The sequence below is a fragment of the Coregonus clupeaformis genome, chromosome 23, assembly GCF_020615455.1.
Source record: "Coregonus clupeaformis isolate EN_2021a chromosome 23, ASM2061545v1, whole genome shotgun sequence".
Classification (NCBI taxonomy): domain Eukaryota; kingdom Metazoa; phylum Chordata; class Actinopteri; order Salmoniformes; family Salmonidae; genus Coregonus; species Coregonus clupeaformis.
In genome coordinates this window covers 29,768,645-29,784,011 of record NC_059214.1, presented here as the reverse complement: position 1 = coordinate 29,784,011, position 15,367 = coordinate 29,768,645, and the positions used below count along the sequence as shown (strand labels likewise).

General features: G+C 45.8%; 1 protein-coding gene across 1 annotated transcript in view; it reads left to right on the top strand.

Moving 5' to 3' along the window:
* Positions 1-15,367, top strand: part of LOC121537065 (Krueppel-like factor 7) — a 60,437-nt gene that overhangs the window by 34,489 nt on the left and 10,581 nt on the right. Inside the window, exon 2 of the mRNA XM_041844821.2 lies at positions 14,519-15,152. Coding sequence (XP_041700755.1) covers positions 14,519-15,152 — 634 coding nt within the window. The remainder of the gene's footprint in view (positions 1-14,518; positions 15,153-15,367) is intronic.

Here is a 15,367-nt window from a genome sequence, read left to right as displayed (position 1 = left end):
TCATTAGGCCTCATTCAGGAGTGGAACAGGGATACATGAGGCTTTTTATTGAGTTTGGCGTGTTCCTGTGGGAAGTTAGAAAATACGATTTTCACGGCTGGGGTTATGGTTATGTCAGACAGAATAGAATCAGCCTGGTTCTGTTCCTCTGCCCTGGGAGGGAAGGACGTTTATAGAAGCACAATATTGAAAATAATAATCCTTATTATCCTTTTCCTCCATGGGGTAGAATTATTATAGACTACAGATGGTGTCTTGTAATAATTAATATGGAAATAGAATAGGTTTGACTGTGGGGTTATAAAGGAGGATTTAATATCTAGGAATTACTTTTATGGCAGCGCTATCTCTATTAATGTTTGTCTGTGTGTGTGCATGCGTGTGTGCGTGCGTGCGTGTGTGTGTGTGTCCTGTGCTGTGTCATTAACATTTAGGTTGAGGTGTGTGTTTCAGTCCTGCTCTCCCCCTTGGCTTCGTAAGTGCTGATGTCATAATAAACCTGTCTGGTTTAGTTCATGAACCTGAACGCTGCAACCCTTATGTCCTGCCAAGAGGTGTCACAAGACATCAGCTCAGCCACAACTAACTTCACCACCACCCTCACTAACACTGGATCCCACCACCACTTCTAACAACTCAGTGTGTTAAAAGAACGAAAAAAGTAGCCTTTTACACCTGGTTATTCTAATATTTGAAGTATTGTACAACAAGGATAATGTACCATTTTCTCATTCACCCCTATGTCAACCCTTTCCACACCCACAACTGTTTCACTTTACCCTGCAGCCATTTTGGATATCAACGCATCCCCTCAGTTTCCTCTAAAACAAAGGCTGATAGAACACCCACATTCACACCGACACAAAGTCAAGACGTTGTCTCTTGTTTCTCTTAAAAATGTGAATGGCTTTAACCAACATGCTGCCATGGTGACACTGTTTTCCTCGTCGCTGTGTGAGCTGTTGTCCGTCTGTTTCCTCCCCGCTCCCAGAGGAGCTAGCCTGGTGGTGTGTGCGCGGGTGCGCGTGTGCACATGGTCTGGTCTGGTGTGCAGCAGCCAGGGGACAAAGACAAGAGAGGAGAGGAAGAGGAGGAGGAGGAGGAGGGGAGAGCAGACAGAAGCCTGGTGGCAATGTGCAGGAAGGAGACAAGGAAAGACATATGACGGGAGAGGATAGGAGGAGAAGAGAGGAGGAAAGGAGGAATGGAGGAGGGCCCATGAGGGACTAAAATAGTATCTCCCTCTTGGTGTTGATAGGTAGCAAGAAAGAAAAAGTAAATATTGAAGCACAGTAATGAATGAGTTGCTGTCCTCCCTAATCTTCAACCCCAGAGCTGAGCTTAACTCTCTGCCTACGAGTAAAGTATTGAGCCAGATTACATTAACACCAACTGTGTATTTATTGGGTACTTTCATGGTCAATTAATGCAGATAGTGAGTTACTAAATAAGGGCCTAGTGCGTAGTGCATAGTCTTCAGCCTGTCACTCAGATAAAGGATGGAATACGGGGATTCCCATTCAGACCTACAGCTGTCTCATCCGGCCAGCCATCCTCCTACTGAGACAGGATACAGATGTAGAGCAGACCTGACCCTTAGCCACCCCTCACCACATCCACATCCAGGCTGAGGAGGGATCAGCACCCTGTGTGTAGACTGAACTCTGGTCCACTGACTGTACAGAGAAACTCAATCTCATACACACACACCTCACATCTAAGGAGGGATGAAGCCCTGTTTGTAGACTGAACTCTGGTCCACTGACTGTACTGGCCATCCACACACAACATCACTGATGTGGGAAACAGACATGTGGCTTGCAGAGCTGATCTGGATGGCAGATATTAGACCATAGACAATATATCTATGTATCAGACAGTTTTTCTGAATATGTATGTACTATGGGTGGACAGCAATGAATGGAGAATGATCTGAAGTTGATCATTTTAATGATAGAATATAATTAATCTGCTTGATCATGTTTTGCATGTTTGCCAGACAGAAGAGAAATCTGGAGAGATGAAACAGATCAGACATAATTGATGTCTCAGCAGATGAGACCAGTTCCTACTCTGTGGTAGTGATGGGGGAAAAATCGATTCAGTTACATTTTTGGATAATATTCTATTGATATTTGAATCCGCAAGTATCGATTTGTAAAATAAATAAATAATCCTAGCCCTACTCTGTGGCGTCTCAAATTACAACCGTTGTCCTCATACATACCTACAACACTTGTATCACATCACTCACACACACACACTACACCAGATACTCCTTACTCGGAATCACAACCCAAGCATGGCTGCCACTGCCAGACAATGCACAATAAACTACAACCACTCTCACCACCATTTAGATAACTAGCGAATCCAAGAAAAATGAACCCCATCCGTAGTGAATTGGGGGGATAATAGTGATGTATTGATTCCTGATTCCCCCTCTAAGCATGGCCACACTGAGCCCACTAGCTAAGCCAATATGGCTGAAGCACACCCACACACACACACACACACACACACTGGACTGACCTGGGGGTTATTTGCTGCTCGGCCATAATTCACCCAGAGCTCAAGCTAGCCCGCTAATAGGGCCAAGTCCTCTGAGTGCAATCGCTCTTCCTTATTTCTCCTGTGTCCCCCACAACCATCTACTCTCTCAGTGGCTGGGCCATTTGACTTCCCTTCTTCTGCACTGGCTGCAGGGCAGGCAATAGGTAATAACACACACATGCAATAACACACACAATTACACACATGCACACACACACACACACACACAGAAAACGCATGCATGCACACACACACGCAAAAACAAACATTTTCACACGTAATCATGCACACGCACGCACACACGCACGCACAGAGTTGAAGTCGGAAGTTTACATACACCTTAGCCAAATACATTTAAACTCAGTTTTTCACTATTCCTGACATTTAATCTTACTAAAAATTCCCTGTCTTAAGTCAATTAGGATCACCACTTTATTTTAAGAATGTGAAATGTCAGAATAAACGTTTCGGGTAGCCTTCCACAAGCTTCCCACAATAAGTTGGGTGAATTTTGGCCCATTCCTCCTGACAGAGCTGGTGTAACTGAGTCAGGTTTGTAGGCCTCCTTGCTCGCACACTCTTTTTAAGTTCTGACCACACATTTTCTATAGGATTGAGGTCAGGGCTTTGTGATGGCCACTCCAATACCTTGACTTTGTTGTCCTTAAGCCATTTTGCCACAACTTTGGAAGTATGCTTGGGGTCATTGTCCATTTGGAAGACCCATTTGCGACCAAGCTTTAACTTCCTGATTGATGTCTTGAGATGTTGCTTCAATATATCCACATCATTTTCCTTCCTCATGATGCCATCTATTTTGTGAAGTGCACCAGTCCCTCCTGCAGCAAAGCACCCCCACAGCATGATGCTGCCACCCACGTGCTTCACGGTTGGGATGGTGTTCTTCGGCTTGCAAGCGGCCCCCTTTTTCCTCCAAACATAACGATGGTCATTATGGCCAAACAGTTCTATTTTTGTTTCATCAGACCAGAGGACATTTCTCCAAAAAGTACGATCTTTGTCCCCATGTGCAGTTGCAAACCGTAGTCTGGCTTTTTTATGGCGGTTTTGGAGCAGTGGCTTCTTCCTTGCTGAACAGCCTTTCAGGTTATGTCGATATAGGACTCGTTTTACTGTGGATATAGATACTTTTGTACCTGTTTCCTCCAGCATCTTCACAAGGTCCTTTGCTGTTGTTCTGGGATTGATTTGCACTTTTCGCACCAAAGTACGTTCATCTCTAGGAGACACAACGCTTCTCCTTCCTGAGCGGTATGACAGCTGCATGGTCCCATGGTGTTTATACTTGCGTACAATTTTTTGTACAGATGAACGTGGTACCTTCAGGCGTTTGGAAATTGCTCCCAAGGATGAACCAGACTTGTGGAGGTCTACAATATTTTTTATGAGTTCTTGGCTGATTTCTTTTGATTTTCCCATGATGTCAAGCAAAGAGGCACTGAGTTTGAAGGTAGGCCTTGAAATGCATCCACAGGTACACCTCCAATTGACTCAAATGATGTCAATTAGCCTATCAGAAGCTTCTAAAGCAATGACATCATTTTCTGGAATTTTCCAAGCTGTTTAAAGGCACAGTCAACTTAGTGTATGTAAACTTCTGACCCACTGGAATTGTGATACAGTGAATTATAAGTGAAATAATCTGTCTGTAAACAATTGTTGGAAAAATTACTTGTGTCATGCACAAAGTAGATGTCCTAACCGACTTGCCAAAACTATAGTTTGTTAACAAGAAATTTGTGGAGTGGTTGAAAAACAAGTTTTAACTTCCGACTTCAACTGTACACACACACCTCTGTGTACAGTGAGGGAAAAAACTATTTGATCCTCTACTGATTTTGTACGTTTGCCCACTGACAAAGACATGATCAGTCTATAATTTTAATGGTAGGTTTATTTGAACAGTGAGAAACAGAATAACAACAAAGAAATCCAGAAAAACGCATGTCAAAAATGTTATAAATTGATTTGCATTTTAATGAGGGAAATAAGTATTTGACCCCTCTGCAAAACATGACTTAGTACCTCTTTGCAGATCTTCTCCAAGTCATTAAGGTTTCGAGGCTGACGTTTGTTAACTTGGACCTTCAGCTCCCTCCACAGATTTTCTATGGGATTAAGGTTTGGAGACTGGCTAGGCCACTCCAGGACCTTAATGTGCTTCTTCTTGAGCCACTCCTTAGTTGCCTTGGCCGTGTGTTTTTGGTCATTGTCATGCTGGAATTCCCATCCACGACCCATTTTCAATGCCCTGGCTGAGGGAAGGAGGTTCTCACCCAAGATTTGACGGTACATGGCCCTGTCCATCGTCCCTTTGATGTGGTGAAGTTGTCCTGTCCCCTTAGCAGAAAAACACCCCAAAAGCATAATGTTTCCACCTCCATGTTTGACGGTGGGGGTGGTGTTCTAGGGGTCATAGGCAGCATTCCTCCTCCTCCAAACACGGCGAGTTGAGTTGATGCCAAAGAGCTCGATTTTGGTCTCATCTGACCACAACACTTTCACCCAGTTCTCCTCTGAATCATTCAGATGTTCATTGGCAAACTTCAGACGGCCCTGTATATGTGCTTCAGTCCTTCACAGCGTAGTGTGTTACCAATTGTTTTCTTGGTGACTATGGTCCCAGCTGCCTTGAGATCATTGACAAGATCCTCCCGTGTAGTTCTGGGCTGATTCCTCACCGTTCTCATGATCATTGCAACTCCACAAGGTGAGATCTTGCATGGAGCCCCAGGCCGAGGGTGATTGACAGTTATTTTGTGTTTCTTCCATTTGCGAATAATTGCACCAACTGTTGTCACCTTCTCACCAAGCTGCTTGGCGATGGTCTTGTAGACCATTCCAGCCTTGTGTAGGTCTACAATATTGTCCCTAACATCCTTGGAGAGCTCTTTGGTCTTGGCCATGGTGGAGAGTTTGGAATCTGATTGATTGCTTCTGTGGACAGGTGTCTTTTATACAGGTAACAAGCTGAGATGAGGAGCACTCCCTTTAAGAGTGTGCTCCTAATCTCAGCTCGTTGCTTGTATAAAAGACACCTGAGAGCCAGAAATCTTTCTGATTGAGAGGGGGTCAAATACAAATTTCCCTCATTAAAATGCAGATCAATTTATAACATTTTTTACATGCGTTTTTCTGGATTTTTTTGTTGTTATTCTGTCTCTCACTGTTCAAATAAACCTACCATTAAAATTATAGACTGATCATTTCTTTGTCAGTGGGCAAACGTACAAAATCAGCAGGGGATCAAATACTTTTTTTCCTCACTGTATTTCCCTGAGAGAGGCCTTGCTTGCAGCAGGTGGTGTCAGCAGTGGGATATTTTTAGGTGTTGCCAAATGTGTCTGTGAATTCCTGATTTTCACTCACAGCCAGATGCTTTCCTCCTCTCTCCCCAACCTCATCTTAGAGCATTTCATATTATTCTGTAGGTAAATCTGAGACACTCCATTTAGTATGATGTGTAGCGTTTCGTATGGTACTGTATGTATTAATTTGTGGATTCTATCACCAATTTCGTATTATATGTTATGAATTCTAGCTAGGTGGCTAACGTTAGCTAGGCTAGGAGTTAGGGTTAAGGTTAGGGTTAAGTTTAGGAGTTAGGTTAAAGGGTTAAGGTTAGGGTTAGGGGAAGGGTTAGCTTAAAGTGTTAAGGTTAGGGGAAGGGTTCGTTAAAAGGGTTACATTTAGGGTTAGGGGAAGGTTTAGCTAACAAGCTAAGTAGATGCAAAGTAGCTAAAGAGTAGTAAGTAGTTGAAATGTTGCTAATTAGCTAAAGTTGTCCGTGATGAGATTCGAGCTCGCAACCTTTGGGTTGCTAAATGTTCACGTTATACGCCCACCCATCAACCCCGACCAATCACCCTACTTTTGTTTTTTGCCTTAAGTAACCAGCTGTTTTATGTAACCATACCAAACATAACATATCATACTAATTTGAGTGTCCCGGATTTACATTTACTATGTTACCTCTAGTCTATGAGACCAGGCTGCTCTCCCTCCCCTCTTCCTCTCTCCTCCTGGTAACTGGGACCACACCTCTTTTTTCTCCCTCTCTTTCTTCCTCCCTCCTTCTTTCTCTCTTCCTCCTATTGATTTGGCTGGGGCCATGCATGATGGTGTGATTGTCTTACAGGACACTGTGCAGGCCAGGCAGTATGGTATAATATATCAGGAGGCAAGACCTTGACAGGTGGTTGTTTGTTTGTCACTTGATCAAGATGTTGATCTTTTCAAAATATTGCTGTGTGTAAATTATATATAATTTAGGGTTAGGATTAGAAATGATATCTGCTGCCTGTGCATTGATGTAATGCTGATATGCCATGCAATCCTACATCTGAGTGTTCTCTGTGTATATTAGAGTAATGCTAAATAGCTTTTATTAAACCTCTGCCATAAGTGCTGTAGCCACTTATGGCAGAGATGTCATATTCAAATCTGAAATATGTATTGTAAAAGTCAACAACATTCAAAAAGTCAAGTGTTCATCATTTTTTCTGTTAGGGCACTCAGAACACTCCAATGCGGAGGTAGTGAATGTGTGGTTGGTGGGTTGAATGAGGCCTTGCTCTCTGGTCTTAACCCAGAAACACACTCACACAGGAGTTGGACCCCTCATCTGCACCCCAAATGATGCACTACTTTTGACCTATGGCACTATTGTGAATGGGGGTCCATTTGGGAGTGGTAGTAGTGAGTGCTCTGCTCTGGCTCTGCAGCCAATTCTGCTGTCAGTGGGAATTGCAGCAATGGATTGTGGAGAGTAAGCACATAATTTTTACACCCTCGACAAATGCCGCATGTTGGAGGACAAGCTCATGACTTGACAAATGACCCGGGCGAAGGGCCGTCTGGCGCGTGACGGCAGAGGAGACGTTCATTTCCAACCAGCCATCGTATCACCCCGTATCCCACCCCATCCCCGCTCCCCGCACACCCACCAACCACGCGCCAGTGGCCAGGGGCCAAGAGAAACGGGATTAAATTATCCCCCAAATTAAAAGGGCATATCTGCCTTGTCTCTGCTAACAGCTGTTTGCATTTTTCTTCTTCTGCACTATGCTGTTTCTATCTGCTGCTGCCTGCGCTATTCATTAATTTTATAACCTATGTTTATTAGTCTGCCCAGGTGGCAGTGGATCAGGGCGGGGGTAGAGGTGGGGGGTGAGGGCAGAGTAAGGGGGGCGGTGGCGTTCGCGTGCTAATTGCTTTGCTGTGAGAGAATGTGTCGGAGACATGTGCTTTCTGGGGTGCGAAAGGGGAGGCAGGGTGGGCCAGGGTGTGCTTTTTTTTTTGGGGGGAATGAGGGGCTACTGTAAGTATTGTAAGGAGGGAGGGAGAGAAGGAGAAGGAGTCGGGGAGGGGGTTGACACAGGTGCAGAGATGATGGAGGGGTGGGGGGTGGGGGAGCAGAGCAATCACACAGCGGGAGTGTCTGAGTGGCCCCACTCCATCATAGACTGTTGATTAAAATTTCATTGGAGGAGGCCAGTGGGGTAGGGGGATTGGGGATAGTGGAGGGTTGTGGACTGGGCAGACAGGGGGGCCGTTTCAGGGACATATCCCAGGCAATAAAATCTAGCTGTGCCTCAGGACATTCCGAAGGCTTGGGTTTTGTCTTCTAAATGTAATATTTTCTGTATTAACCGCTTTATATGAAGAATGTTCCTCAACCATCCGAGGGCTGTTTCAGTTGAACAGTAGCTGCGTAGAGAAAGGGCTCTAAAACCTCTGTGTATAAAATGAGAAAGGTAACAGACATTGACAAGGTCTGGGGAGTAGTGTACGTCCTGTTCAGATGCTTATCTCTTGTTTTGTCTACTCTCTCGACCCTCCTGAACACAGAACCAAATCTTTGTTGAAATTGATGTTCTGACAGAACAAGCTGTTCCATTGCCAGGCCTTGAACTCCTCTGAAATAAGTTTGTCATCCCAAATAGCACCCTATTCCCTTCATAGTGCACTACTTTTGACCCTATGGGCTGTGGAAAAAAGTAGTGTACTATAGGGAATAGGGTGCCATTCGGGACGCAGTCAGGGAGTCTTGTTTCAGATCAAAGGGAATCTATTTTGCCACTCAGCATTGTACAGAGCTGATGTGTGTTGACTTTTCACACACATATCTTTCCATTTGCCATTCACCTCTTTATTGAGCTCCTTCTACTCTTTTGTTGTCTTGTGTAAGAAATCAGCCTCCAAGAGCCTCCAGTTCACTGGTTTTACGACCAGCTTTTCAATTAAAGCAGCAAAAGTACACACACTCAAACACACACACACACACACAACACACACTAAAGCACTGTATCTACTGCCTCGCTCTATAACTGTATCTTCTAAATGTCAGGAACCCTGGGGCTTTGATAAGGGGGATGGGGAGACCGTGTGTGTGTATGTGTGTTTCAGCTGTCGTCTCCCCTTTGGCCTCCTTGACTGACATAGCATCCCAGCTTCACCACAACCTCGATGGCCCCTCCACTGTCACTCTCTCCATCATCACAGACACGCACACATCACATCTCACACACACACACACACACTCACACACACACACAGCTACATCACAGCCCTCTGTTGGCCCCTGCCCTGTCACTCTTCCCACCATCAAACAGCAGGCAAGAGCCACACCGCTGGTCGGCAGCCAGGGCCATGACAAGCTACTCACACACACAGGTGCTCCATAGTAAACCGATCCCCTGTTAGAGAAGGAGAGGGGAGGGAGGGTAACAAATCCGTGAAATCCTTTCAGAGACAGTGTGGGCTCCAGACCAGATGACTGTGATGTTAGTCTGCTGCGATGATGCTCTAAATGTCATTGGGACAGATAGCATCTACCTCTTACTGGGAGAGTGAAGCGCTTTCCCTCCCTCTACCCTTACTCTGTATCTCTCTCTATCCTTCCACCCTCTATTCTCACTCTCTTCATCTCTCTCTATCCACCCTTTCTCTGTCCCATTTCTCTCCCTCCCTCTTTCTATATCTCCCTCTCTCTCAATAAAGATGGACAGAAGTCTGTGATGAGGTTAGGTTATGTGGGGAATAGAGGATGGGAGAAGGTGAAGTGATAGAGATTTGAAACGTCTCCCATTGTTGATGGCAAGCGTCTCTCACTCCTCCCATCCTCCCGTCCTGATAGCGCTCCTCTCCTCTGACAGGCAGGGCTGCCTCAGCCTCAGTAATTGTGGTGTCGTTACAGAGCTAATGGTGCAGCAGGTACCGCAGGCTCCTCAGCGCTTCCACAGAAACACTCAAACCTCTCCTAACGCTTTTCCTAACGCTCCCGACAAAATAAACAGCAATGAATCAAGGGTGCAGTCCCAATTTTACAGAGGAATGGTTATGATGTTCAGAGTGTGTGTGTGGGGGGGGGGGGGTAATAGCCAAGGCGGAGTTACAGCACCCTGGGTTATTGTTATGAACACCAGAGGGGAGGGGAGGGGAGATGGCCCGTTACGGACAGACTCCATTCCGGCTCATTGAGAACGGCCAGTTGCACTGAAGGCTGTATGATACAGTACAGGCTAAATAGAAGAAGGGGGTTGAGGGGGGAAACTGTATTCTCTGAAATGGCACCTCTCTAAGATATACAACAGAGCCCCTCAAGGCACAATGAGGAGGTTTTCTGCAGTGAAATCAAAACTCTTGGCACGTAGGCGACCAGTCTCTGCACACACTCTCTCGCTTATACATACACAGATGAAAATACACACACAGGCTTCCCATCAGCAAATTAGCTGAATAAAGAGTATCTCTTCGCTGGGTCGTTTGAGTGGCTAATTACGAGAGAGAGAGAGAGAGAGAGAGAGAGAGAGAGAGAGAGAGAGAGAGAGAGAGAGAGAGAGAGAGAGAGAGAGAGAGAGAGAGAGAGAGAGAGAGAGAGAGAGAGAGAGAGAGAGCGCTTCAAACAGCATCTGATGAAAGCAAAAGAGCTTTAATTAAAACCTATTTGTATGAGATTGATTTGAACCCCAAAATGGAGGGGAGAGAGAACATAAATACACACTTTCCTAGATGCAGGAATGAGATCATATGAAGCCATTAGTTTAGATAATGTGCTGACTTTATAATGCCAGAGCAGGGTGCCAAGCACTGGCATAGCGCACCCGCAAGGCAGGGGGCCCACAAGCTACGCCACTGGTGCCAAGACATTGAGAGTAACCAAGTCAGATATTGCTGGGATGTGTCCCAAATGGCACCCTATTCCCTACATACTGCACTACTTTTGACCAGAGCCCTATGGATAGCCTTCAGAGTAATGCACTATAAAGGGAATAGGGTGCCATTTGGAACAGACTGGTGATAATTTCCCCTTTGTGTCTAGTTGGAGTCCAGCTGGATGGTGTAATAACAGTTAGCTGTAGATGTAGCGATGGCTGTGGTCCTCTCTGGTCTCTTTGTCTGACAGACAGAGGCTGTTAGCTGGGTATGAACCCCTTCGGCTCAACATCTATTATTGATAGACACACTCACTCACACACACACAGTGACACACATACATTGTGGCACACACACACACACAATAATATATGCCATTTAGCAGACGCTTTTATCCAAAGCGGCTTACAAATCTAAGCCTAGCATCAAGGCTCTCTCTCTGGTGGAGTCCAGGCCAGAGAGGCTCACAGAGGGAGAATGGAGAATATGGAGCAGTTTGTTTTCTTCTTTATTGTAGCTGTGGGAGCTATGGCCCAGTCACAGTGTGAGAGGGGAGAAAACATAGACCTACTTACACATTCAATAGACTTTTAACAGGTGCTTGATATCAAAGTAATGTTTATCAGTAGAATTGTAGTCCCCGCACTGCTATGCTCCTGTAGTGTATTTAACTGTTAACATTTCAACCCCCATATCAGTGAAACCAGATAAAACCTCCAACTATATTGTTGGGTCAATGTGTATTGTATTGTAGTGTATTGTATGTGCTTAAGGTGGTAGCTTCATCTTTTATGGGGTGGTTACTCACACACACAACCTCTGGTCATTGTATTTCCTCTGACTGGTGTTTTATGTTAATACTGTATGTGACTAATGGAGCCTTGTAAAACATGGCACACCTATTTAACATGACCTTGTTCACTGTTAAAGGGAGAGTGTGACATTTTGGCAATTAAGCCTCTGCGTGCAGGTTGTCTGAAGTTGAAGGTAGTTTCTGGAGCCATTGCTAACTAGCATTAGAGCAATGACTGGAAGTCTATAGGAACAGTTAGCGTACTTCTCAGCAATTTCTATAACAATGTAGCCTATACCTAACCACCCATGTTTGTGGCTTTATTCTCCCAATAAATAGTCTTATAATGATTGATCCAGTTCCATATAGATCCTATAATATTACATCCATACATTGTAACACTCTGTGAAAAAAAAGGTGCTATCTAGAACCTAAAAGGGTTCTTCAACTGTTCCCATAGGAGAACCCTTTGAAGAACCCTTTTTGGTTCCAGGTAGAACCCTTTTGGTTCCAAGTAGAACCATTTTGGGTTCCATGTAGAAGCCTTTCCACAGAGGGTTCTACATGGAACCCAAAATGGTTCTACCTGGAACCAAAAAAGGTTACACCAGGGACAGCTGAAGAACCTTTTTGGTACCCTATTTTTTAAGAGTGTGTAGTCCTATGAATGCTCAGCCTGGTTTAATGCATGGCCATGCAGGCTTTAATGTCCGTTGAGCAGCAGCACAGTGAGAGCAGTACAGTATGATATGACCTTTATCCGTATGTTGTGGGACGGAGCGGGGGAATGGAGGTGACTGAGCCCCCTCTACTCACACTAGCTGCCAAAGCCATGAGCCAGCAGGCTCCCACACTGCTCTGATCTATCCCCCTGCAGAGGGGGTGTATTCTCCTACTGGACATGCGTGTGATATCTCCAGCCCCTGAGGTGTGTGTCGCTGACCATACTGTGGGCCTAGTCACAGTTGAGTATAATATGTACTCAGAAGGTAGCACAATGTTTAAAGAGCTATTCCAACTAGCTCAATGGTCATTTGGCAAGCAGGGACATGGCTAGGCCTACCCCCAGTGTTGCTTTTACCATGCATTAGTGATGATTGATCCAATTTAAAGGGGAATAAATACAATGTCCCTCCTTGGCCATGCTTGACTGCAGATTGTATTACACTAGAATTACTAAGAAAGGATAGAAGTGTTCACAAATCATAGCAAGGAGCTGGACAAAGGAATCACCCAAAGCCTTGTCAGGCAGCGTTTACAAAGGACTTTTTTTGTACGTCGTCGCACTATATCTACACAATGCTTATCAGCCAAAATTAGTTTGAAACACTCACACCCCCAAAGAAATCTCTTTGATATATGCTCATATGCAAATGTAGCTCCGTAGGAAAAAAGAAGACCTTTTAAACAGAAGTAAAACTAGCATAGCAAAGCTTATCAGCCTGCAACAGACGCCCAACAAAAATGTGTGGTGCTGGTTTTGTCACAGGGGGGGCAGCCTGACTATAAGCACATGGGAACAGAGCAGCCTACAAGTGCTGCATGCCTTTAGATACATTGTGTCACAGTGTTTCTGAAGTTAAGATAATAGAGGTAAGGCAGCTATAATTTGCACTGATAACATAGATTAAAGTGCTGGAATGTTTGACTCCATTCCGCTGCTCCCCCCTCCCTCTGCCAAAGTGTTTTAGCTGTGACATGCCAAACAGAACATGCTAATATCTAAACTGGTCACTGTGATTGCACAACAATATTGTAGAACCATTATGAAGAATGTGCTGAGTGGACAGTTAGTGAGCCGTGCTCTACTCTACTCTCTCTCTCTCTCTTCCCCTCATGGCAAGGCATTGCTCATTCTAATGAAGCCCTAGCAGAAAATAAACACGAGAGAGTGTGTGTGTGTGTGTGTTTATTTGTATGTGTGTGAATTTTAAAGATTAGATTTTCTGGGTTTCTTTTCTGGTAGGGTATGGTTTAAGCGAGAGGTGAGGGAACAGCCTAAATAGAATAACCTTTCTGCTGATTGTTTGGTAAACACTGTGCCCTCTCTGCACGTATCCCTCTCTCTCTCTCTCTCTCTCTACCCCTCTCTCTGCATGTATCCCCCTCCCTCCTTTCCCTCACTCCCTTCCCTCCCTCTCTCTTTCACATAATAAAAAGTCCATGGCTGGTTTATTTCTCTCCCCTGTAAAGCGGAGCGGAGGGAAACAGTGAGGCCAGCACAGTTCACAGCTCAATCACAGAATATCCCCCCTTCTCTGGGCCCAGCTAGGGGCAGGTGACGTGGTCAACATGGCCTCTCTCTGGAGAGGCTGGACCACTGGACCATACTGGGTGGAGGGGATGATAGGATGCTCAGATTATGATGATGTGTGATGGTGGTTAGATTAGCAGAGCTGGATGTGTATCTAGTCAGTAGTCATATGATATAGAGTGTGGCTGTGTCAGATTGTTTGAGTTCTGCTGAATCACTGACAGGTTATCATACACTCTTAGAAAAAGTGGTGCTATCTAGAACCAAAAAGGGTGTTCGGCTGTTCCCATAGGAGAACCCTTTGAAGAACCCCTTTTGGTTCCAGGTACAACCCTTTTTGGTTCCATGTAGAACCCTTTCTACAGAGGGTTCTACATGGAACCTAAAATAGTTCTACCTGGAACCAAAAAGGGTTATCCTATGGGGACAGCCACAGAACCCTTTTGGAACCCTTTTTTCTAAGAGTGTATATGGTTGATATGATCAGTTGTTTCATACGAGGCTAATCTAATTGGTAGTTTGGTATGGGGTCTGATACAGTATGTGTTGATTAGGGATGAGTGTGGTGGGGCTGGTGTGCCCGTGCTGACCGTGTGTCTCTGTCTCTGACCGAGTGTCTGGAGTTGGAGCGGTACCAGCAGAAAGAGCCCAAGCGTCTCTGAATAATATGTGTAGATTAGGGATGAGTGTTTTCTCCTGTACTGTTCCTGTTTCTGACCGTGTCTCTCTCACCCTTACAGACTTGTCTGGAGTTGGAGCGGTACCTGCAGACAGAGCCCAAGCGTCTATCAGAGCTGTTTGACGAGGAGCTTGACTGTCTCCTGACGCCCACCTTCATGCAGGGTACTGACAGTGACGAGGACCTGATGGACCCACTGGACCCCCTCCTCCCCAACCTCCCCGACCAGCCCAGCCCCCCTCCCCTCCTTGTCTCCCTCCCCAAGGTCCTACAGGCCCCACAGCCCCACAACACCAAGGCCTCCGGAAAAGAGTCTGGAGCAAAGACCACCAAGGAGGGGGTCAACGCTGCCCAGCTGAGTGCCGTCACCTCTCTCACACCGCCCTCCTCGCCGGAGCTGGGCCGCCACCTGGTCAAGCCCATGCAGACGCTCACTGCCACGGCCGACGGCACGCTCACGCTCAAATTGGTGGCCAAGAAGGTTGGTCTGAACGCAGCCAAGCTGGTGGCCACACATGCCACTCTACCCTCGCCGCCCAGTAGGGGGGGGCACAGCGACAGCGAGCAGGGGGCTGGGTCGCTGGGGGGAGATATCCCAGAGAACAAGAAGAGGGTCCATCGCTGTCAGTTCAACGGCTGCAGGAAGGTTTACACCAAGAGTTCCCATCTGAAGGCACACCAGAGGACACACACAGGTGAGACAGAACCTAGGCCTGACCCATGGGAATGGGCCTAAAAAGGCAGGAACCTAGGAAGAAACCTAGAGAGGAACCAGGCTCTGAGAGGTGGCCAGTCCTCTTCTGGCTGAGATTATAAGGGTACATAGCCATTAAGGCCAGGCCATGCACCAAACACACTGCCTGAAAACACACTGTCTAGCCTGACCAAGGACCATGCACCTAACACAAGA